The following is a 24803-nucleotide window of genomic DNA, read 5'->3' as shown; positions in this document are numbered from 1 at the left end:
TCCGCGCTGAGTGATGTCACATGGTGTTTGTCTTTCTCCTTCTGGCATTTCACGAGGAATTCCCTCCAGTCCCACCCAAGCTGTTGAGATGGGGGGTCTCGTATTTTTTAATAGCTGAATAGTATTCCATCGTGTCTATGGACCACATCTTATTCGTTCTTCAAATGATGTGCACTTAGGTGGTTTCCAGTTCTTATTGTGGGGGTAGAAGAACTGGGGTGCAGGCCAAAGGAGCAGGGGGTGAGAGGATTCACCAGAGACAGAGTGGGGAGCAGAATAGGCAGATCTACTGAAATGCACTGCTGAGGGGAGCAGCAGGCGAGAGGAGAGGTCTGCTGTGCCTTGTGGGTCAGCTCCCTGGCTGGGGATTGAACTTGGGCCATTTCAGTGACAGCGCTGAGACTTAACCCTTGGCTACCAGGGAGGCCCGTTGTAAGTAGCACCACAATAAACCTGGGGGTACATATGTCTCTTTGAATTTGTGTTTTTGTGTTTTTGGAACTGGGCCTTTGGAAGCAGGCCAGCTGCAGGGTACGGCGTTCAGGACACACGGCCAGGGGTTCGGTCGCCTGCAGCCAGGTTGCTGTCACATGTCCCTCCTGAGCATGTTGGTTCCTGCCTCTTCAGTTTCGCTCGTTATTACTTGGGTTAAATGGAGCACCTTTGAGGGAGTGGGGTGGCCTTATGTGGACACAAGGTGTTGACATAAGCTGCCAGCACAGCTTCCAAAGCCCTGTTCAGGGCGTGGTACCTGTGTAACAGTTTACTTCCACCACCGCGCACTCCCTGCTTTTCTGATGACTGAGTAGTCACAACCGGCATCATCACCACTAGTAGAACATTAGCCTCGCCCGTTCTAAGCGATTGCCCGTGGTGGTTCATTTACTCCTCACAAATACTCGATTTATTATCATCCCAATGTCAGACTTGATTATGGGTTACCATCCCCAGTCTCATTGATGACGCCTACTTCAATGGCTCAGAGAGGTTAAGTGACTTTTCCAAGGTCACACAGTGAATAAATGGCAAAGCCAACATTCAGTCCTCACTCTCGGCTACTCGGCTGTGCTTACCAATTGTGTTTTATAAGGTATTTGTGCGGTGCTTCCCCTTGGGTTTAAGGTCCCAACCACCTGGAAGTGGGTGTTACTGTGCCCACTGTGTAGATGAACACCAAAGCTTAGGGAGGTGGTCCTGCCGTCACCGCCAGCCATCAGCAGCCTGGCCAGTGGTCAGCCCTGCCTCTGACTCGGAGGCCCAGGCCCTGACATGCTGTAGAAGCCCCCCAGATTGGCAGCATAAGTTCTGGATGGACTGTAAGTTTGGTCCCCTCTGTGAAATAAGCCTGTTGACTCTGGGCTTGCCCGGACCCTCCCCCATATTCCTTGGGCTTGACCCCACCCTGCAGGCTCGCTATCAGGAGACGCCCAGGTACCGTTTATGAGGCTGGAGCGACCTGGGCTGGCTTACTTTACATCTGGAAAGGCCTGCGTATTTGCAGAATTTTCCAGACGTTTATTATCATCCCTTGGAAATGCCATGACATGTGACTGCAATATCCACATTATTCTAATTGCTCCAAGTGTCGTGATTTTGCATGTTTTGATCTCGGCGTTCTCCACATAGAAAATAAACGTGTCATCTCGGAAGCCAACTCCCCCAGTGGCCAACTCTCTGCTTCCCTTCCCAGATATTTCAACTGACTTTACGTATACAGACTCCTCTCTGACTGTTGCCTGCCCATTCATCAGGAAATCAAACACTAATTACAGAGAAAATGAGCAAGTGGAGCCCTGAAGAGGTTATTATGTGACCAAACACCCAAACCAAAAAACACAACTTGTTTTCATAATTATTTTTTGGGCAAATATTTATGCTGCTCTTACTCCCTTTAATCGTGTAATTTTCCAGAGATTTACAAATAGTTTTCCGAGCGGCCGATTTGTTTTGAGAGGCTACGTTTAAGGGAGAGGTGGGGGTGTAGCAGAAACTTGAACATGTTGCCCGAGAATTCGCAGCAAGCTGCATCCTGGGGCCTGCGGCCTGCGCCCCTTTGCATCCAGAAAGGAACAGGCTTGGTTATTAGCTCCTGCCTCCTGGAGGGCTGCCGGGCTCCGTCTGAGCACTGAAGGGGGGACGGCGTGATGTCCCTAAGCCTTTTGTGGAGCGTATTGAGACAGTTAAATGTCCTATGTCTTGGGCCCCACCCGAAGGCCCGCTGTGGTAGATTTTACAAAGAAGAGGTGCAGAAAGAATGAGCTAGAACCAGAGGGCTTGACTGTCGACTAGGGTGCAAGATAGGCCAGGCCCCAAGGACGTGGCAGGAGCGGCCCCTCCCTGCATGTGGCTCTCTCGGCCCTGACAGGACCTGGTGCTGTTTCACGTGCCTGAAAAACAAGCAGGTGATGCAAATAGCGTGGGAGCCAAGGCTAAGTGCAGCTGAGCTTCAGGCGCGTGAGCAGTGGGAGGGATTGGGGAGGAAAGCACTTGACTAAGTGAGCGGGAAACAAGGCTTGGAGGAGATACAGAGTCAGTGCTGCATCCCGGGCAGCCTCTCTCCCGGACATGGCTACGGTGTGAAGTCACCCTGTGTTCTGGGGCACCCAAGTGGCTAGATTATGGCTGAGCGCCAACTTTCTCACTGTGTAGGGATCGGACAGGCGGGGGCGGGGGTGGAAGGAGAGGGGCCTGGGATGCAGCTGAGCCTCCCAGGCCCCCAGGAATCTTTACGCTCCTTCCTGGCTCTGTGGCATCCATGGTCTTACCTCTTCTGTAGTCCCTCCACCTCCTGCAGCCGCCCTCCCTCTCTGCCTGCCGCCCTTGTAGCCCTGCCCTCCAGGCTCAGGAGTGCCCACCCACCAGGCCACACCCACGCAGCAGGGCCACCATCAGGCACGCGTGCCCCACCCAGAGCCTTCTGCATCAGCACGGTCAGGGCCACAGATGACAGCTGTAGTGTCAGGTGATGTGAGAACAGAAGCAGTCCGCTTCCCCTACACACTGTTGCAGCAAGAAGCTACGAATAGGAGAGAAAGAAGACTGAGCGTTTAGTGTTGACTTGTAGTTGGAGACACGGGCATAAACTTAGAGCTTTAAATGCATGGGTGCCGGGTGCATGCGTGGGTGGGTGGGTGGTTACATGCTGGGGAGTAGTAGCGCTGGATCACATGGTATTTTGGCTTTCACTTGTACGAGGTGTACATGGCTGCGGGGCTCCTGTTCCCGCCAGGAGCGCCCGAGAGATCTTTCCCCACCCCTCACCAGCACCTGCTGCTCCATTCCCAGGTGCGCTCCATAACCTGTTGTGGTTTTGATTTGCTTCTCCTTGGCGGTCAGTGAGGAGAGGGCCGGTAGGCCCGCGACGGGACCACCTCACTGGCTCAGGTTGGCTCCAGCAGGCCACAGACGCCTGCCAGGCCGCAGGCAGAACCTCCGAGGGGCGGCGGGGTGACATGGTGTGTCCTGGTGAGAGACTGCAGATGTAAGTAAGTAACACCCGTGCGGGAAGGCCGCGTCTACAGCTGCGTGGATGTGAGAACCGACTCAGTCTTGCTTCTGCAGCTGAGCTGGTCAGGGCTGTCTGCTGCTTTGTTCGATTCGGGTCTTCACAAGCATGAAATTAATTGAAAGTGGGGTCACGCCGTGCCCGGTGGCTGTGAGCAGGACGCCCTCCAGGGAGAAGCTGTTCGAAGGCTCCAGTAAGACCCTGGGTGTAAAGCAGCAGACGCCTGGTTTCGCAGCCGCGTGAAGCCGGGGTGAGCCGCCCGGGCGCGGCGGGAGCACAGGAAGGCTGGGTGCTATCGGCCGCTCTCGCTCTCAGGCCTGCCTCCGGGTCACTCACAGACCCAGTTCAGTGCCGGGGGGTCGCGCGGGGCCGGGGTGACGTGGCGTCACCGTCACGTGTGGGCCAGCAAGGCAAGAGTCAGGGTCTGTCTTTGCCAGTGGCAGCCTGGGCTGCAGACGCTGACAGGCCATCGTGGACGGGGCCTACCCGACTCCTGGATGCCCTCGTCTGAGCTAATCCATCCGCCCAGCTCTATTTCCAGATTAAGTCACATTCTGAGGTTCTGGGCATTAGATGTTAGATTTGGGGGCAACGAGGTTCAATCCGTAGCAAGCAGCCACCAGTATCCGGCTGGTACGTAATTTTATAATGTATAGAATGTGTGCGTGTGTGACTTATCCCTGAATTACATGTGTGGGGTGCAGGCACAAGGCACACGTCCCCCCAGCAGCCGCAGCGTGGTCACAAATGAACCGTGAGGCTTACCTGGCAGCTGACGCCCACCTGGGCCGGCACTTGCTGTTGCCCAGGATGGACACCGCAGCAGCCTGCCTTCCCGAACAGGTGGGTGCTTGGTGCCACGGAGGGGACCCCAACCTTTGATAGGGCATGCCAAGCATCAACAAATACTTTGTGCCTGCACCCCCATGCATGTACTTCAGAATTAAGTCACACACGCACACAATGCACCATTCTATAAATTATAAAATTGTGCAAAATGCAGGTCAGCATACGGAAGGTAAAATAAGCAATATTTAAGATGCCCTGCTGTTCGCTGTGACTTGATGTTATTGTCTACTTCTGACTTCTTCTCAAGGTCAGAGATCCTTGAGGTGAGGCTCCTCGGGAAGGACCCAGGGTGGAAATCTAAGTCTCCACGGGTCTTCATGGCGGTTTCAGGTTTGCGAGGAGGCAACTTCCCTTCTGGGCTGCTCAGAGCGTGGGTGTTGGTCACGTGACTCGGGAAGTACCAGCTCCTCCTCTTTCATTGTTCACGGTGCTTGTTTCGTGTTGGCTTCGGCCTCCAGGGTGTTTGTGCAGGCATCTTTCAAGTCACTTGTCCATTCTGTAAAAGTTGTAAACTCATTCACAGCACTTGAGCACAGGAGGAAACTAGATGAACTAGTTTCATACAAGGATGAAACTAGACAAGTGAGCCTCCCACCCAACCGCTGAGGGTCCGTGGGCAGTGACCCCACTCCTTCCTCCAGACCCCCAAGACCGCAGGCTGGTGAAGAGCAGCCGGCTGCAGACCAGCGAGGCGCTGCCCGTAGTAAACAGGGCAAAGCGTCGTTTGTTTTGCTTGGGGGCTTTGTGGAGTTAAATGTGCATGCCCACCTGAGTTCCCTGGCCATAGCGTGGTCTTAGCACGGGGCCTGCCTTTTCCACCGAGCTGGCGGGTGCTGGTGCGGTCCTGTGGCGTGTAGTATAAACTAGATGCTCCTGCCCAAGCCCGCGGCGCCATGTCTTTTAGGGCGAGCGACAGGAATGTTGCCTAATGCTTCGTTGGCCACATTTGATGACTCTGCTCAGAATTGCCCAAGAAGTGCGGAGCCCGAGGAGCGTCACCCGGGCACCTGACGTCCTCCACGACCCAGGTTGTGCGCTGTCGGGAGCTCAGGCCCCGCGTTCCCTTCCATACAGCTGGCTCCAGGGCAAGGCTGGGCTCTGGCGGGTAGTGAATCACGCCTCCCCGCCCGCACAGGGACGGAGCATATGGGCATCCATCTGTCACGGCGCCTGCTGGACTCCTCAGCTTGGGGATGAGGAGGCGGCGAGGCCCCTTCCCTCCAGTGCCGGCTGCTGGCAATCGGCAGAGAAGCAGCGTCTGCAGAACATCTGGTTCCATCAGGGATGCTGAACCAGGTGTGACTGATAAGCTTCCAAGGCCCCGTCCTGCTCCCTCTCCCTCCCGGCCTTCAGCTCCTTACAGGGCGCCCAGGCTCCCCACACCAGAGCCTCGTCTATCAGATGGAGGAGGGAGGGTCGAATGGGCTCTCAGCTGTCTGGGCCCGCAGACAGCGCGATGGAGTCAGCCTCGGGGCGACTGCTCTTGTCTTCATGGTGTTCCTCAAAGGGGCGCGCTGTTCGTCAGGGTTTTCTTCGCCCGTAAGCGTAAGCGTAAGAGCTGAATTGGAAGCGCCTCTCCACTGGCAGACTTTGTAGAGCGAAAGGGAAGACAACAACAGCATCGGCCACGTAGCTGCAGAGGCTCACCTGCGTCGGAGCAGTACCTGGCTTCCCTGGGTTCCTTAGATCCAGCTGCTATCCTGGAATTTTTAAACCCTCATTATTGAGGGTTTAATAAACTCATTGACTCAACTGTCTCAAAATGCATGGCGTTCAGGAAGTAACTGGCGAAGCCGTAATCATGAGCTTAGACTTTGGTTCTTTAAAGGTAAGATCATTAATTAACTTGCTGATGGGCGACTTCTGACCACCAAGGCACCCACAGCCCCCACCACAGTCCATTGGGCCCCTCCCCCATCCTGCCCACGCCACCTCCCCCTGCGACCCTCGATTCTGAGTCACCTCTAGGCATTGTTTTGGTTGAGTGTTGCCCATTTCTTTGTTGTATTTCCTTCTGTTCCACCTACGTGTGAAATCACCCAGCCTTGGTCTTATTCACTTGGTTATTTCACTTAACATAATCTCCTGGGGTCCACGTGTATTGTCACTAATGGCAAGATATTGTTTTTGTCTCGCTGGGTCGTATTCCCTGTGTGCAGGCCCCCATGAAGGGCAGCCCGGTGCTGTGCAGTGCCCGAGGCATCCACAGGGGCAGAAGGAGATGCATGTGAGGACACAGGCACAGCTGTCAGCATCCTCAGGACGGGCAGGGGGCGTGGACCCCACTGTGTCACGCTCCAGCTGCTGCCCAGACAGCCGGGTGCTTCCGCGCTGCTCCTGATGTGGGGTGCCTGGAGAGATGAGTTTTCCACTGAGGGCAGGGAGGATAAAGTCTGTGGAAATGGCTTCAGGAATTATGGTCCAGCCTGAAGCCAAGGACTTTGTGGTGGAGCCTGCTCTTCCGAGGCCCCTCAGTGCGGTGACCATGAAATGTGCAGCATGGCCAGCCGCTCTGACTAAACTTAGAGCAGTAATTGCTGTTTACTCTGGTTGTGGGGGGTGGGAGCGTGCAGGCCTGGAAAGCTAAGCCCAGAGCAGGCGGGCAAGTTCTGACGTGGACGTCCCCAGAGGTGGAGGTGGGTCTGAGGGTTAGGTTTGATTCTAGGAGCTCGAATTCCTTCTGCTGATCTAGAATCCTGCCCTGTGGACCAGCTAGCCCCAAGCTGGGGATGACCTGCACTGCCCTTGGCCTCCCTGGGGAGCGCCCCTCCTGTAGCGCTGGGGTCTGTGCATTGAAAGAAAAACTCGCAGAGTGAACACGTGTTGTTAACATGCTGCTCAGTTAACATGGAGGCCTTGGCGCTCCTGGAGCCTGCGAGCCCAGCCAGGATGCTAGCAGCAGAAGCAGGATGTGAAGCCAGCTCCGTCTGGTTCCAGAGCCCCCGGCCCTTGCCGCCTGCCTCTCGCGCTGGGTCAGCCAGCCCTCTTTTCCCCCAAAATGGGGAACTACTGCTGAAAAGAGAGCCTAAAACTCTACTTTGAACTTTCAAGTGCAGAGGTGGCTTTTCAGCACTGGGGTCGCATTTAGAGATCCTGGTCTCGAGCTCATTAAGTCGTGAGTCTTCTACCCCCCGGCTCTGCAGCTTTGCGAGCACAGGGGCGGCGCCTCTGTGGCGGGGAGCCGTGGCCTGAACAGTGGCACATGCCCCAGAGTCAGGGAAATGACCGTCCACTTAGCAAAGCATCCGCCAGGTGTAAAAGGAGACCCCAGCCCAGAGCCTGGGTCCAAGTCAGTTCTAGAAGCCACGGGCTGGAGAGTCCAGTGGCAGAGAGAGGAAACCAGCCAGAAAAGCACAAATACAAGGAAGCTGGCACGGGGTGAGGCGATGACTCAGGAGGCCAAATTCATCTTGACTCTGTGTGGAGAAAAGAAGTATCTTCAGTGGGTCGGGCAGTGCCAGGCGGGCGCAGAACAAGAGCAAAGGACGGGGAATTTGTCCCCATCACAGGGTCCAGAATGTGCTTGTAGGTAGAAAGGAAGGCAGACCTTTGCAGAGCTGCCAGGCCAGCCTCAGGGCGGGGTTCTCCCAGAAATGCCTCTGCCAGGGCGGGCAGGAGGCCCAGGCCAGCCGAGACTGCAGCGGCCTCCGGGGCGAGGGAGTTCTTCCCTGTTCGCTTCTGGGCATTTGAGCTCCTCCCGCTGAGTCACTGCCCTCAGGGGCCCCAGAACCAGGAAAGAGGCTGGTTCCAGCTTGGAGTTGTGCCCGACTGGGGCTGGGCCTCTGTGGTTTAGAGCACGTTGTTGGCCAGCAAATCAGCTCTTTAGGTACAGGGGTCCCCTGGTGTCAGCCCAGCTTGTCCTCCTGACATGAGGATGCAGCAGTTTGTGCTGGGGAAGTCCTGATCGGGGTGGGGGACAGAGCTGGGTCCCAGAGGCCTGGTGGGGGGCTTCCAGGTAAGGTTCCCACCTGGAGGCTTTTCTCCTCCCCGGGAGCCTGAGGTCTGTGGACGAGTCTATTTCTCTTACAGAACCTTGACAGTGAAAACAGGAAGAGGACAAAGGAAGAGAAGTAACAGCTCAGATGAATTAGGGGGAGTCCCCGAGGTGTGGGGTTCCTGTGTTGAGAGGATTTCTCTAAACTCTGGGGGAGACGAGAAAAGCTCAGGGACTCTTAGGACAGGGAGGAGACAGATCCACCTGCCTGAGGTCAGCTGCACTCCTGGGGCGCCCCATGGCTGATAAGTCATGTGGTCTCAGCAGGATTAAAGATGCTGTGCATTTTGGGCTTTTTAAGGTGTTTACCAAAAATTATTGTATCATTTTTTTAGCACAAGGAAATGGACGTTTGTGCCCCATGCCTGTTGGACAAGCCTCTTGGGCTTACTTTTGCTTTGTATGTTTTTCCTGCTCACAAACAATGCACCATTTGTTTTCAGCCATTTGCTGTCTTCAAGTGGATGCATGCACCCGGCTAACACACAGTCCCCCCAAGATACAGCGCGAGGTGGACGAGCCCCCTCTTTGTATGTCCTTAGGAGCTCAGCAACACCCAAGGTGTCACCACTCAGGATGGTAACGAGGATGAAGATAACAGCATGTAATAAAAAATATAGCCCAGTCAGACCGATTTTTAATGAGCAAGAGCTTGGTTTCACACATTTGTTTTTTATCTTTAGTATCTGGCCCGGGGCCTGTGGTGCAATCGCTGCTGTCAAGCCTCCGTGTTAATTAGTGGCTCTAGCATGCTGGCTTTGTCTTCACTAAAGATGCTCCGGCCCTGGTTTGTTTTATCCCTTACCTGGGTATTCTTAATCGTTCCTGTGCATGCCCACATTCCTCATCTGTTCTGTCTTGCCGCGCGTCCCCAGGAAATGAGCTTAACCACGGTCTTGTTAGGATGACCCAGAGGAGTTAGAGTTAAACAGTGTTTTCAAGCGTCTGTAGCCACTGAATTGTTCTTACGCGGCATCAGGGTGAAATAGAAGGCCTGGTGAGACCTGAGTTGCGTCAGATGTACTCCAAGGGACTCTGGCACAATCCAAGTAATACTTGCTAGATATGCTTATATGCTTAATCCATATTTATTAGAGGGATTGAATTAATTTCCATGGCTTTCAATATTCTTCTGTGTTTTTTTTTTTTTTTTTTTTTACTCTGATGGGCTCTCATTATGGATTCTTCCCCATCTAGCTGAGAGTTTGTTAGAGGGGCTAAATATTCAGCTTTTTGGTTTGGTAAATTACCTGCTTGTTCTAGGAGATGGTGACGCCAGCGGGAGGGAGGCGCAGGATGAAAGGCCGATCTGTCTGCATTTCCTTGGTACTGACATTTCATCAAGGGACGTGGCGCTGAAGGATGGCTGTCCCTTCTAATGGCCGGGACGTGGTGGCTGTAGTGGCCAGAAGCATAAAGACGTGTAAGGAGGATTTCTCGGTACATCGAACACCGAATGTCTTGCTGTGCTGCTTCTGTGATGGATCTTGGCTTCCGTGCTCCCTCCTAGCCGCAGCCTTCAAGGTGGTGGGGATGGCACTTTTGGGGACGTGTAAGTGCGCGTGTGTGTCCATGGGTGGTGGGTGTGAGCAGGTGCAGCTGTCCGTGACCCTATCCCCAGGGGTTTTCCTCGAGGGGACCATTGTGTCCCGTGGCATCTGGCCCTGGTGGGGTGTCAGAGCCAGCAGGGACAGGCCTAGCATCGGCAGCTGCTGGGGGAAGGGGTGCAGGATGGAGGCACAAAGACTTCTTGGGACCCACGGGTGTCTCGGCTCCCAACAGAATTTACTTTGCACAGTTGACCAGTTTCTCAAAAGTTCAACATGAATTGCAGCTTCTCTTCATCAGATTTTCTTGCCTTACCAACATAATTGCAGAGTTGATTCAGCCTCATTGTCCAGCCGGTTCTCAATTTCTGGTCCCCTCCCGCACATCCTACCTGCTTTCATGGTCAGTAAGCACCCCCGGGACGTGCTCCCCCAAATCGGCCACGGCTCCCGCTGGCAGGGCCAGCGTCATTGTGGGCCGGATGCTGCGGTGACTGGTGTGGAAATTAATGAAGCAACCTGGGGTGACCCTCGCGTCCTCTGCCAGGGAAATTAAAAGCGCGTTCATCTGGCTGGAGGCGGTGGCGGCATCATAGGAGGCTCCTGTCAGGTCCAATTTGGGATCATCAAATTAATTGTTGCATGTGACAGCTGACACCGGGAAAGTGATAAATACCTCCGTGCAGCTTCCTGCAGCGACTCCACCGTGAGTTTTCACGGCCTGACAGACAGGGCGGGGAGCCCCCTCCTCGCAGCTGGCCGCTGGTTCCCCACGCTCGGAGGGCGCCCCGGGGTCCAGGCCGCCTTCTTGACCCGGCTCGTTTCTGGCCATGGTGCCCCTCCCGAGCTTTCCCTGCGCTGCCTCCCCAGATGGACTTTGTGGTCGCTTTCCAGGGCGCCCCTCACCTGGAAGGACTCGGCATGGTGCTGCAGGCTCCGCGGGTGCCGGGCCCGCCGGCCAGGGGCCCCGGAGGTGAACCAGCGACAGCCCAACTTCCTCGGGACCCGGAGCCGCGGAGGGGCTCAGACTTCTCTTCCGTGTCCGTGGGGCGAGTGGGCACAGTGGGCACCGTCAGACACGGGATCCAGTGTGCAGGGCTGGGGAGTCGTGGAAACTGAGGCACGGAGCACGTGTGGTGATAAATGCCACCTCCCCTGGTCCTCAGGAGGCTGCCAGCCCCTGCAGACACAGCACCTGGCACGGGGTCTCTGGTGCCGCGGGTTCTCCCCCCTCCAAGGGGGTGGGCAGACACACTCGTGCTGGTCCCCAGCCAGGGGAGGGAGAAGGCCCACGGGTCAGGGGTCAGGGGGCCTGCCCTGTCCTCCACCAGGGTATCTCAGGAGGCACCAGGGAGAAGGTTCCCAGGGCCCCCTGCCCGCAGGCTGCTGGGTGACGTATCAGCTGCATCAGCCCCGATGCTGCCTCCTGCCCAGCCCCAGCCGGATCTGAGGCCCTTGGCAATCTTGTTGTGAGCCCATCGCCCACTATTGAGTCCACACTGCATTTATGGTAGCTGCTTAGTAGCCTAACGCACCCCTCGGCACATTGCTTTGAATTGTCAGGCTGAAGAGCCATGTGGAGCTGACGTCACTGGCAGCTCCCTCGGGGATACTTGCAGCACCCCCAACATCCCACACCGGCCGCCCCTCTGGAGGCAGGGCCTGCCTGCCCCCGGCCTGCGCCCTGGCTGCCCGTCAGCCCTGAGAGTGGGGTCACGGGCCTCGGTGCCCCAACCAGCTCACTGTAGTTTATGAGGGTCACTAACCCCATTTCTGAGGGGACCTCTCCATCCTCCCGCGAGCATCTGTTCTTGGAGCTTAGTCCTTTGTGAGGACTGAGTCCTCCCTTGTAGAAGCGGCCCCTCCCTCTCTTGGGTGCCTGATGAGGTGGGGCTCGGGGGAGCAGTCATGCCTCCTAATTCTTGCAGACGCCGGGACCCGCCGAGCAGGTGGCCGTGGGTGATGGAGGGAATCCCCCCGGGACCGGGGCCGTGGGGGCTGAGAAGCCGGTTGAGGAGACGGAGCCTGTGGGCCCAGCCGAGAGTCGGCCAGCGCTGCTTAGCTCTTCTCCTCCGAGCTTCTGACAGCCTGCCTTCCCCGGACAGCCCTTTCCTGTGGCGCTGGCTTTGGGGTCACAAGCGACATCACGCTTTATTCAAAACACTTTGGTTTCTTATGAGGCCGCCGCCTCGGCGCCTGGTCCTCTGCCTGCTCGCGGGTGCTTTTGGAGCCATCCCAGATTTTTAGAGAAATACGGTCCCAGTCCTACAAGGAGATTTCACCCTGCTGGCACCTGCCAGGACTTGCTGTATGGGAAACAGAGGTTTATTCCTATTAAATGTGCTCATTCGGAGCCTCAAAGAAGGTCTTAGGAAGGTGCCACCCTCCCTTCTGCCCCCGGCTAACGCTGTGTCCTTCGAGATGCTCGAGTTGGACTTGAAGAAGCGAATCTGGCCTGAATTCCTTCTCCACAGGGAGGAAAACTACTAATTTTCAAGATAGTCTGGCCAACGCTGGAAGCCGAGCCTCTTCCGTCGCTCCATCGCCAGGGGCTCCGGCACGGTCAGCTGGCCAGGTGGCAAAAATCAATCTGGTCAGCCTGGCAGGTAGCAAAAATCAATCCCCGTGCCACACTGGCTCCTTGCAAGCCTTCAAGGCCCCTCCACGAGCCCCCGGGACACTGAGGACCGTCCTGGAAGGCTGCGTCTCAGCTGGGAGGGAGTGACAGGCTTTGGTGCTAAGACTCGTCACCCCGAAACTGCCCTGGGGAGCCCAGGACGATGGCTGCTCCGGGAGTGACTGGGGCCCAGCCTCTCTTCCCTCTGCTGGCCAGGGAGGAGGCAGCAGGGCTGGGCTGCTGCTGCTGTTTCTCTTGGAAAAGTAAGACAACCCTGTGCCGCCTGCGTGGCCATGGCTTCCGAATTCTGCAGCGCAGAGGCGTTGGCACTTACGTCCCGAGGTCCCCCAGACCCTCCCCGCGGCCCTGCTGCCGAGCCGTGGCCGCACGGCCGTTGTTGCTTCCTGTCCAAACCGGCACCCCTTCGAGGCCATGCCAAGAAAAAGCGCCAAATCGCATCTGGAGCTTACAACGAACTCCTCTTCGGGGTTCTCTGCACGTGCCAGCACGTCCTTCTGCCGAGGGCATGACCCGGTGGGAGCTCCAGGCCGTCTTCTGCCGGAAGCAGGCGGCATGGACGCAGCATCTCACCCGGGCTGCGTGCGCCTCACGCGGGTACACGCTGCACTCAGTTTGGGGAAATGCCCCCGCAGATGGATGGTTCGGGTCTCGCCCGCACCCTGCCCCGCCAGCCCCCTCCCGCCCTGGGCAGGTCTCCTCCCGGATGCCGCCCTGTGCTGGCTCCCCAGGTGACAGTCCAATATGGGGCATCACCCGGCACCACGTCGAACAGTGCAGGCTCTGGGCGTGCGGCCCCAGGGCAGGGCCACGTGGCATGGACCCTCTGGACCATCCTCTCCGTGGCCCCCTCAGGGCCGCCTGTGTGCTGGCCAGAACAAAATGCACACTATAGGGTCGTCCTACCTTTGGCAGGTGACCCAGGAGACAGGTGCCCTGGCATGTATGCAAGTAGGTGAAAGCCAGGAGCCCAGCTCAGGCAGTGGGGTGCACAGGGTCCAGCCGTCTATGTTGGCTGCTCTAGGTCTCCAGCCCCAGCCCGCAGCTGGCACTAGGCACATGCTTGTGAGGTTGCCATGGACACCGGCCACGCTGGCGCAGGACAGCCCTGTGTCTAGAACACCTGACGGCCTGCCTCCCTTCACAGCTTCTGCTGACCCTCACCAGCGTGTCCTGTGGCCTGGTGAGGAGGTCAAGGGGCCCTCGCCCCACCTCTCTCACAGAGTCCAGGGGTTGCTGGTGGAGGAGGAAGAGGTGATGAGGCGGGCGAGGTCCTGTCCCTGCAGCTGCCATCAGGCAGGAAAGAGGGTACAGCAGACGCCTCAGACACGGAGGGGGCTACCTACAGGGGACGCAAGCCGCTGAGCAGGTAAACGAGATGAGGAATCAGTAAGTAAACCTGAGGGCCCCGGACAGCCCCTGAGCTGGACATCAGGCGACACAGACGGTCACGGGACTCGGCACCTGACCCACAACGAGGCCCGTGGACACTGGTCTGCCCCGCGGCCTTCCTGTCCCCCTCTCGGGATACTCTGAGGGCTTGCTCCCAGCACGCGGGTGAGGCTGGGCGCTCGTCCGAACTCAGTAGCTGCTTTAAAAAGGTGGGCAGTATGGTGGTGGGGTCATCGTCCGCATACTTGACTCTGAGCCTCTTTTTAATTCTGGGAAAAGCGTGTGACCGGGGGGCATCTTCCACCAGGCAGCAGCTGAGTCTGCGGATACTGAGGCCACCGAGGACAGTGTCTGCCTGGCCCTGCCGTGAGTTTAGAGGGGTCAGGTGGCCCCAGTGGCTTTGATCATTACGTGTACTTGACTTTAGCCCATGCTGTGTCCGGCTGCCGCCCTCCACACTGCTGAGTCTCCCCGAGCTCTGTGGGACAGCAGCAAACCCTGCAGGTACCTCAAGCCTCACCGCACACAGGTCGGGACGCACAGCTGGGCTGCTCCAGGCAGAGAGCCCCGATGTCATTTGTTGGGGGCACAGCACCCACCATGGTGGGCCCGAGGGCTGCCCCAGTAGGCTGTGTCACTGCTCCCAGGACGTTTGCACAGCAGCTTTCAATCCGAGAGACTAGTAATTAGATGCTCACTGTACTTGTCTTCCCGCATACAGAGGAGGGAGGAGGGAAAAGCCTAAGGTTGCAGGGTGAGACCCTCCTATGCAGGAGTCTAGAGCTGCAAATATGTGCCCGAGGGGACATAAAGACCCCAGCGCCCCTCACAAGCAGCAGCTGTCCTTTGAGCACCTGTCCCCACCCACCTGGGTGTCGTCTCTAAGCAGTGGGGGCGCGGTGACTGTAAGTCTCTGTGGGCAGATGCCAGCTAGAGAGAAATCCAGATGCCCCAAGGAAGAGCATCTCCATAGAAACCCGGCCCCCCGGTCTCTGGGACAGAGGCAAGAGTGGGCAGCGAGGATCCTGAAGTCCCAGCACTGGTCAGCAGGTCAGCAGGCGACACTGCAGCTTGTTTTCTTCTCATCGGAAGGCAGGTGATTATTCCACAGCCAGCGGAGCAGGAGCTGACCTGGGCTCTGCCCTTATTAAAAAAAAAATTCCTTGCCATGTCTAGAAAGAATAGGTTCCGATTGCTTTGGTTGAAGCAGTTGTGTTGTGTGCGCCTGGAATCAGACCCGTGATGCCCCAGGGAGCAGGGTCACACCTGTCCGAGGTGCCAGGAGCCGGTGGCCACGGCGATGGCTCTGGGTAGCGGCCCCTGAGCCTGACCACTCGCTGCAAGGACCGGCAGCGCCATCTAGTGGGGGCGCCCTGGGCCCTGCGCCCGGGCGGAAGAGGAACCCCCACTCCTGCCTTGGGGAATGAGGTGGCGAAGTGCCTGGTGCTTCCTCTGGCCAGCGGCCACGGGATGATTACTGTAGTGTCTAAAAAATGAGCAACCCAAATAAAGTACCACCAGAAAGATCTTTCAAGAACTGAAATGGCAAGAGAAGGATTTAGTTTTCATACTTGCTCGGAAATGTGTTTAGAATCACGCCAGGGGGGAATGGTTTTCCCATAAGCCCCATAAAACCCAACAAGGGGTCCAGAGCAAACTAAGGCAGCAGAACCTGTTTCTTGATCACCTGCCAGCCCCATCAGCAAAAGACCATTCTCCCCAGGCCTGTACCCCAAATCACCCACCTCCATCATGGTGAAGGGGGCCCCGACCCGGTGCTAAAAGTTAAATCATACCTCTTCCTGCGGCTCCGCGCTGCAGCCTGCGCGTGTCCTCGCCACATGCTCGCCCACAAGTGTGCACACACGTGCATCTGCTTAAACCTTTAATCTGGGGGTCTGTGCCAACTCCCCTCCATGAAGTAGCCGCCATGTGCCCTCTGGTCTGCACCGGTCCCCGTTTATAGGTCCACCTGCCCCTGCTCCTGCCGGGGCCGGCACTCACGGTTGCCGATGAAGGCTTGGGGCACGGGAGGGCGTGCACCGGCCCGCTTGGTGATTCTGCTGGCTCCATGTGAACGGCCGTGGTGTGTGTCAAGTAAATAAATACATTGGTGTGCGTTTCAATGATTGCTGTCTGGGCGCTGGGGGGGGGGTCTCTTTCTTGCCCCTTGGTGTCCATTGAGCGCCGGGTCCCTGGGTCCCTCTCCTTCCTCGCCCCTGCTCCAGTCTCGCATCTCGTCTTCCCCTCTCTTGCCTCCGGTCCGGTCCGGTCCGTCCCCCCGGTCCGTGCCCCCTCTTCCTGGTCCAGGTGCCTGCTGCGCCAGGTCTGGGCAGGGCTCCCCCCTTCTCATCTTCCCTCGGGTCCATGTGGTCCATCTACCCCTGCTCTTGCCTCCGGTCCGTCCCCCCGGTCCGTGCCCCCTCTTCCTGGTCCAGGTGCCTGCTGCGCCAGGTCTGGGCGGGGCTCCCCCCTTCTCATCTTCCCTCGGGTCCATGTGGTCCATCTACCCCTGCTCTTGCCTCTGCCTCTGGTCCGGTCCATCTCCCCTCATGCCTGGGGGCGGGGCGGGTGGGCCCCTGCACCCGCAGGGGAGGTCTGGCTGCACCGTATCTAGGTGGGGCTCCTTGGCCAGGGCTCGAACTCGGGCTGTGGGCAGTGATCGCTCTGGTGCTTAGGCCCCTGCGCCACTGGGGAGGCCCCCAACCTAGGGCCTTTCCCGATACCTATTAAAGAGCTAAAAACTGACGCAATGTGCGTACGATTGGCAGGGCCTGGAGACAGGCACGCAGGCCCACCTGGGTCTAATGGGCTAAATGTAGTTAACAAGGCATTTCCTTAACCCGGCACTTCTACTTCCAGGCCAGTTCTGGGTGTAAGTCACAAAAAGGGGTGCATCGCACTTTTTAAATACTTAAGGTAGGCTTACTTTGGGAAATGCAATCACTGGGTCCCCTAAATTCCTTTTAAGTGAATCTGAGACGCCACTTTAAAATACCATAACTTGAAATTTTGGTAAAATGAAGTTTCTTTCCCTGAGTCGGGGTGTAGCGAGCCAAGGGAGCAAGCCGTGCAGACACCGTTTATGCAGTCCGGGCAATGGGGGTTATGCTCTGCACGGAACCCTCATGGAATGCAAAATGAGGGTGTTTCTGCAAACACAGCTTTGCAGACGCCTCGCCCCGGGCCTTCTCATTAGCAACTTTTTGTCTAAGCTGCCACATCTCAAGGTGTCGAGAAAGCGCTCTCACTGCTTAAATGGAATTAAGAGTCTTTTACCAATATAAGATGTAACACACTGGGGTCCACTGGGGCCCGGGAGCACTGCACGGGTTTTGGGGGTCCCCTGTAGAAGCCCCCGGAAGCTCCTTGCTTGGAGGCTGGTGCGCCCCTCATCTTGATCTCGACACCAAAGCCCCGAGCTTGCCCGTGGTTGCAACTCGAGGATTAACCAAGAAGCAAAGTGCCCTCGGCGGCTCGCCCACCCTTGCCGGGCTCCCTGCCCGCTGGCCCGTCACCTGTGCTCACCTGCGGGGAGGAAGAGCCCCAGGTCCCGGCAGAGGGGGTCGTTCTGACGTCGTGGCTCATCCAGAAGAGGTTTGCCTGCGCTTCCCCTCCTGAGCCCCGCCCCCCCCACCCAGCTGCTCGCAAATTCCCCTCTGAGCGCATCCCGCTGAGCCGCTTTCCGCTTGTCTTCCAGCCCCCCGAAGCCCACGGTGTTCATCTCCGGCGTCATCGCCCGGGTAAGCCTGCCTGTCCCCTCTCCGCCCTCCATCACCCCCAGCCTCGGCTCCTGACGCCCCCCATTCATCAGCCCAGTCGTCCATCTGGGGCCAGAGGCATATGGGGCAGCCTCGCTGGGCCCGGCGGGCTCTGTCCTTGGGAGATGAGGGCGCCCAGGGCAGAGCCGCCGCCCCTTGCCTCTCCGGCCCCTCTGCCGGCTCAGCCGTAGCCGTAGCCGTAGCCGGCGAATGACCCACCCGGGCCGGATCACAGCGCGGTTCCAACAGGGCAGCCTCCGGGGCCTGTGAGCCCGAGGAGCGGCCGAGACCCGGGGTCAGGGCCCGGGACGGAGACCTCCACGGGGAATGTTGGCCTGGGTGCCTCTGGGACCCCACAGCCCGAGGCGTCTGCCTGCCGGCCTCCCATGCCACCCCCACCCGGGACCCAGCCCAGGAAGAGGGAGGGAGGCTGCCTGGGGCTGACCCGCGTCCCTGACCCTCTCCCGTGCTCCGCAGGGCGACAAGGACTTCCCGCCGGCGGCTGCCCAGGTGGCCCACCAGAAGCCCCACGCCTCCATGGACAAGCACCCCGCCCCCAGGACCCAGCACATCCAGCAGCCTCGCAAGTGATGGGGCGGCCCCGCCGGCACAGCTGGTTCCCGACCAGGACTGGCGTCTCCCCGGGACTCCAGCCAGCCCCAGCCCTCCCCCGTGCCTCGCACCCCGTCCTCAGGCTAGCCGCGGGCGGGCCCGCACCTGGTCTCCAGGGAGCCCTGGCCTTTGAGGCCCCGGTCCTGCAAGTGCCATCCGATCTGCCAGAGCTGAGTAAAGTGCAGTCCGCCCATTGCAGCCTTGGTTATTTCCGCGCTCGCCCAGCGCCTGCCGCGTGGCCTGGACGAGAGGCTGCGGGTCGGGGAGGACCGGATCAAGGTTCGGGGAAAGCGCTGTCATCTCCCGCCTTTTAGTAACAGGAGAGTCGCGCCTGCACGCCCAGGGGGAGTGGGGTGAGGGTGCTGGCGGTGGGGTGGGTTTCGGGAAGGCGGAGCAGCGAGGACTTCACTTTAGTTCTGCTCCTGGTGGGACCTGGCCGAGCTCAGCTGCCCCAGGAAAGTCGAAGGCAGCCCCAGACCCGAGATGGCCCTTGGACTCAGAGCCAGCTGCTGCACAATGAGGACCAGACCGTTGGTCCAGGGGGAGCCCTCCCAGAATGAGCTCCCGGGCGGGTCCCGCGTCCGGCACTGCGGTAAGACCCAGCGGCCCCGCCAGGGGAGCCCAGACACCTGCGTTCCCAGCCGTCACCCCCGAGCTGCCCTCGAGTTCCGGGGTGATCGCGGGCCGGGCGCAGGAGTAGACCCAGCTAACTCCAGAACTGACCGCGAGACGCGACTGCCTGGAGCACCTGCCCCGCTCCCCAGGGAGAGGGCGAACCCCACATTCCATGTCAGCTAGGAAAACCCGCCTGCCCGTCGCCACCGTCCAGAGTCGGCGCACGTCTGCCTGGGCCCAACGGGCCTGCGCCCTCTGAGGCTCCTGCCGGGCCCCAGGGCTGCTCGCTGGCTCAGGCCGGGGCGCCCTGTCTTCTGAGAAGCCAAAGCTCTCAGATGTGCAGCCCCCAGAGTGCTGCTCTTAGAGTGGCACCTGGGTCCCCAGGGCACTTGCTGCAGGTCGGCAGTGTTGGGAGCGGCCCCCCGGCGTGTGGAAGCATCCCACGGTGCCACCGTCTGCGGGGAGATGCCCCAGCAGATTCCCCTTCTAAGGCTCCCCGCCCCAGGGCCTTGCCGCTGCCGGTGCGGCCCTCGAGGCCCAGGCCCGTGTCTGCACTTTGGGCTAAGCCGCCTTGGAGGCGAGGCTGCCTGGGCAGAGGCGTGGAGAGCGGCAGGCTGGGCCTGAGTGCACCGTCCCCCGGCCTGAGAGGACATGAGCAGCCCCAGGCGCTCTGAGCTCCTCACAGCCTCCGTTTCCCAGGGGCCGGGAGCAGCGGCACTGGCTGCAGCTCCTGAGCACGAAAGCGAAGCTCCTCCCCAACCAGCTCAGCAATCCTTTATGTCAAGAGCAGTGATTACAATAAAGCTCCTGCGTTTCTGCTGGTGGCTTGTGTGTTCCCGATCGCAGCGTTTTCCTCTCCTCGTGGGGGCCGGGGCCGGGGCCTGTGCCCCTGTTTTCTCCAAGGCTGCGCCCTCACGGGGCACCCCATGCCACAGATGGGAAGGCTGGCTCAGCGCCCAGCATGGACTCACAGTCCACGCATGATGGAGGATAAGGGTAGAAAAACTGGAGAGGAGGCGCCACAAGACCAGAGATCCGGCTCCCACACGCCACGAGCTGGAGGTGCGGGGAGAAGGCGTGAACAGCCATTGACCCAGCTTAGGAACGGAGGCCCTCAGCCGCCAGCCCCTCCCAAAGAGAAGGCTGGGTCAGGGCAGCCACTGCACTGGCCGGGGCAGCAGCCCTTCTGCCCACCTGTGCCTATGCAGGTGCCTCTTTTCACTCTCTGCCTCTGCAGGGCAGCAGCCTCCTGCCTGCCGTGACCTGCACCTGCCCGGGCTTCTCCTCACTGACCCCCTCAGCAGAGGCCGCTCTCCTCAAGGCCCCCGCCTGCGACCTTGCAGGCCTTTCTCAGCAAACCTGTCCCTTTCGGGGCAGCCCTTTCTGCCCGTTTGTGTCTACACAAGTGTCCTTTACTCTTCTCTCCCTTCTATGATAACCTGCCCTTTGGCTAGAACTAACGTCCTGGGGAAACTCGCCGGTGCCGCTGAAAGGGGAGCTCTGGGGAGACCTTTCCCAGAGTGACCCCAAGGACTCCGCTCTCCAACCCAACACCTCCCAAAACAACATCACAAACGTGCCCAGGGGGATGCACAAGTGGCCCCCGAGCCCATAGAAAGATGCCCGCCACTGCTGGCCACCAGAGAAGGGCAAAGCCACGCCAGTGTGGCAGCACCGGCTCCTCACGCCCCGGGGGTCCGTCCAGTACCGGGGCAGTGAGGAGGCCGAGGTCTCCTCGCGCAGAGCCGCTGGGGGCAGAGGACGGCAGGCCACGTGCAACGAAGCAGCTCCTCGAACACTGGCCCGTGGAGCGACCACAGGACCCGGCGGGAGCTCAAACACCTTCACACTGAAACGGGCGCGGACGTTTAGGGTGGAAGAAACACCCACGTGTCCATCAGCTGAGCGGAAAACAGAACATAGCTAAGACGTGTCGCTCGGCAGCTAGCAGACCCCGAGGGGGTCCGCGCGGCCCCGCCCGTGGCTCAGCCCCCACTCACCAGGCAGCGGTGGGACCGGCCCCCCAGGTCTCTCCAGCTGGGCTGTTTCCAACACGAGTCACCTTGGTGTGAGGAACTAAGGGCACCTGGGGCTCCGGGAGCCGTGGGAGAAACTTCCACAACCTTCACTAATGCAGACGACCCCGATTCAGGCCCATTTCCAGGAAAAAACAAAACCCTTTTATTAGAGAACTGACCTGAAGGCCGAGCGGAGCTCCAGAGGCGCGGTTGCAGCGTGTGGCGTCGTCTGCTCTGCATCACGGAGACCCCGCCTTGAGGCCCGCATCCCATTTCTCAGCTCAGGGTATCAGCCCCTCCATCTGCCTCATTTCCTCTAGAACTCACAGCCCTGTCAGTCCTCTGCACGGGTGTGATTACATTCGGTCTTTTTCTCCTGCTACTCTGACAATGTTGATTTGTTCGCTTGCCCAGTGCAAGAAGACCCCCAAAGAGCACGGGACTGTCCCCTTCAGCCCAGCGCTGTACCTAGTGTCTCACGTGCAACGTCGTATCTGCAGTCCGTGGGTGACAGACCCGCCTTCACGCGTGCATGACTGTGTCTGCGTGGAATATTACTTGGCCTTGAAAAGGTGTGACGTGCTTTTCATAGTACGACATGGATGCACCTTGAAAACACTAATTCAGCGACAGAAGCTGGTCACAAAGACTATGTGTTAAGTGATTCCATTCACAGGAAACCCCCAAACTGGGGCACTATAGAGGCGAGGGCCTCCCAGGGCTGGTGGGCGGCGGGGGGTGGGGGGCGCTGTGAGGATTAAAGGGCACCTCTTTTTTCAATGATGAACATGTTCTCAAATCCACTGGGGGTGCTTGCGTGTGCCCGTGAATATGCTGAAAACCGTGAGTCCACCCTAAATGGGTGGCTGCGTGATGTGGGAATTACAGCTCAGTGAAATTGGGTTTTTCCTTTAAAGAATTAGCAAGTGCAGAGCTGGGGCCTGACTCCAGACGGTCTCCCCCAGAGCGGGGCTCTCCAGGGCGCCTGGCCTGGCTCCACATGGCTGTGGGGCCACAGAACAGAAACGCCACGGAGGAGGCTCTGGGGCCACAATCTGCTCACAGACGTGGTTTGGACGCAAAGGGCAAGAGGGTTGAGGTGATGCTGGGGCCCCATGAGGTGGCGAAGGTACCCACCAACAGGAGCGTGGAGCCTGGAGGGGCCTAGCGTGAGAGGCGAGGGGCCAGCAGGGGCTGAGGCTGGCATCCCCGTGGCTTCGAGCAGAGTCCCGAGGCTTTGCCACGTGAGACCCCCACCCGGAGCTGTGCCAGCGCTGTGGGCAACCCAAATCTATCTCCTGGGGGGTCGCTGATGGGCAGGCTTGTGCGGGCAGAGTGGAGACCTGTCTGGGTGAGCCTGTGGGCTGAAGTCCAGCACTGCACTGCCCCGGGCCAGGCGCCTGCTCTGTCCTCACAAGGGTGATGCTGCTGAGCCCTGTGGGCACCAAGGACAAACGTCAGGGACATGCTGCCACAGTCACAGGCTGAAGCCCAATGAGGACAGGTCACGGAGGCAGGAATGACCACCCCAAAGTCAGGAGCATTGCTAGGCCCCTGTGGAGGTTGCTCCCAGACCCCCCACCCCCAAGAAAGGCGGGATGTGGGGGGGGTGGGGGGGGTCGCCTGACTCAGCAGGCTGCACGGTAATCCATTATTTTCAGGCACATCTGCCTCCTGCCTGGCAGCCCCGGGTGGTCTCTTCCGCACTGCAGGGGTTTTCTCACTTTGCAGCTGTCGTGCTGGTTAAATGCCTCTTTTCACAAACCCCAAAGTAAACTTTTTCCCCCCAACACTGGGCATCCTGCTGTTCTCTGCAGTATAAAAATAAAAACAAAACAAAACCCAGGCATTGCGTAACCCTCCCAGGAGGCATCTACAGCCATATGCCCTTGACAGAGGGGAGCTTGAGGGGCGGCTAAACATGAAGGGGAGAGCTTGCTGTCCTCAAGAGCTGCGTTAGCCAGGACCCCCAGAGAAGCAGGAATAATCGGATGAAGATGATGGATGGATGGGTGGGTGGGTGAGTGGGTGGATGGGTGTGGGGAGAAAGAGATGATAAAGAATTGGTAGATGTAATAACAATGTATTGATAGATGCATGCATGGATAACTGATAGTTGATAGATAGGTAATAGATGATGGATGGGTGGGTGGATGGATGGATGGCTGGATGGATAGTAGGTAGATGACAGAGATATGAGAAAGATTTAAGGAATTAGCTCATGTGATCATGGAGGCTAGCAAGCCCAAAATTGACCAGGTATGGTGATGGGAAAAAGAAAGAAAGAAAAAGAATATTAGCCTGGGCCTCCCCGGTGGGGCAGCGCGTTGAGCGCCATGCTGTGAAGCCATCCGCAGCCTCCGCAGCACAGGTTCAATTCCCAGCTGGCCAGGGAGATACCCACATGGCACGGCAGACCTCTCCTGCTCCCCACTGCTCCCCTCAGCAGTGGATTTTAGTCCATCTGCCTGTTCTGCTCCCCACTCTGTCTCTGGTGAATCCTCTCACCCTCCCATGCCTCTGGCCTGTACCCCAGCTATATATAAATTAAAAAAAAAAAATCTTTGAAAAAAAAAAAGTAACCCAAAAGTGAATATGAGTCTGTCATTCTTCTCAGAACATCTTGCTCCCCCAAGTGATTAAGCCTTAGCCGTCACGCCTGCCCCCTACCCTGCGTAAAGCTCCCGTGCAGCTGTCTCTGGATCCTTCTTCTCTCGAGGGCTCAGCTTCCTAACCAGCTTCCCAGCCAGTTAATGGAGCAGCTGAAAATGCAAATGCACCGAGTGGCTCGTTAGAGGACAGAAGTTTGTGGTCCAAGTCCCAGGGCCGTCTGCAGACAAGGCCCTTCCTTGTCTCTGCTCAGAACTTCGACCGACTGGGTGAGGCCCAACCACAGGAGGAAGCACCAGACTTCATTCCAAGTCCATTGATTTCAATGTCAATCTCAGCCAAAACCCCCTCATAGAAACATCCAGAATGCTTGACCAAATATCTGGCCTTTGTGGCCGGCCACGTTACATAAAATGAATCCTCACGAGAGGTCACTGCAGCTTATTTTTCTTGAAGTCCTCCAAGACCCCAAGGTCCTCTTGGATCTGTTCTTACTTTGACAGTTGAAGCATCTGCAGGTCCTCACAATGTCAGGCACAATGCCTGACACTGAACTTGCTTTTCCAAACAGACTTCCTAAAATTCAATTAGGGACATTCGTGACAACAGAATGTCAGCTTCCCCTTTAATCTGAAATATTGTTATAACTCTAACTGCCACGCTTGCAAAAAAAAAATCTAATTTGTCAGCTGGAAAAAAACCAACATGATCTGATACAATCAGTGATGTGATCTGGAGAGTGCGCGACTCCACCCAGTGGCCTTGACAAGCTTCGAGCTTCATGTCCATGTTGTCACTGTGTGGCACCAAGGGTCACTTACGTGGGCTCAGCTTCCATGCACATGACTCAGAAGGCACTTGGTCTTTCTTTCAACAGAGATGTACTGAGGAAATGCATTTAGAGTACTATTAGTGGTCTTCATTCTTTCTAAGGGGGTGGTTTTCACCCAGGGGTGATGTCACCCCAAAGAACACTTGGCAATGTCTGGAGACCTCACTGGTTGTGCCACCCCAGACCTGGAGAGAGGGAGCCCTAGTGGGGAGGACACACCTGTTGTGCAGAGCCCAGCGATACTACTGAAAACCCTACAAAGCACAGGACAGGCCCCACCACAAAGGTCCCTCCCAGCCAGATGTCAGCAGTGCTGCGCTGGGCATTGGCCCGCCCTGTTCTAGAAGTCCCTGGTTTTTAATAATACTGCAGTCAAAAAGTAATGGCCAACTTCCCTCATGTTAGATCCTTGAAGAAAATGTGTCTCAGCGAC

General features: G+C 58.0%; 1 protein-coding gene across 1 annotated transcript in view; it reads left to right on the top strand.

The window, feature by feature from the left end:
• Positions 1-18412, top strand: part of DAP (death associated protein) — a 31346-nt gene extending 12934 nt beyond the window's left edge. The window contains exons 3-4 of the mRNA XM_084233973.1: positions 17623-17665; positions 18161-18412. Of these exons, the coding sequence (XP_084090099.1) occupies positions 17623-17665; positions 18161-18274 (157 nt within the window). The 3' untranslated portion in view covers positions 18275-18412. The remainder of the gene's footprint in view (positions 1-17622; positions 17666-18160) is intronic.
• Positions 18413-24803: the final 6391 nt, after the last annotated feature.

Source organism: Talpa europaea (assembly GCF_964194135.1).
Source record: "Talpa europaea genome assembly, chromosome: 5".
Taxonomy (NCBI): domain Eukaryota; kingdom Metazoa; phylum Chordata; class Mammalia; order Eulipotyphla; family Talpidae; genus Talpa; species Talpa europaea.
Note: the sequence above shows the minus strand (reverse complement) of the source record. Positions and strands in the feature narration are given on the sequence as shown.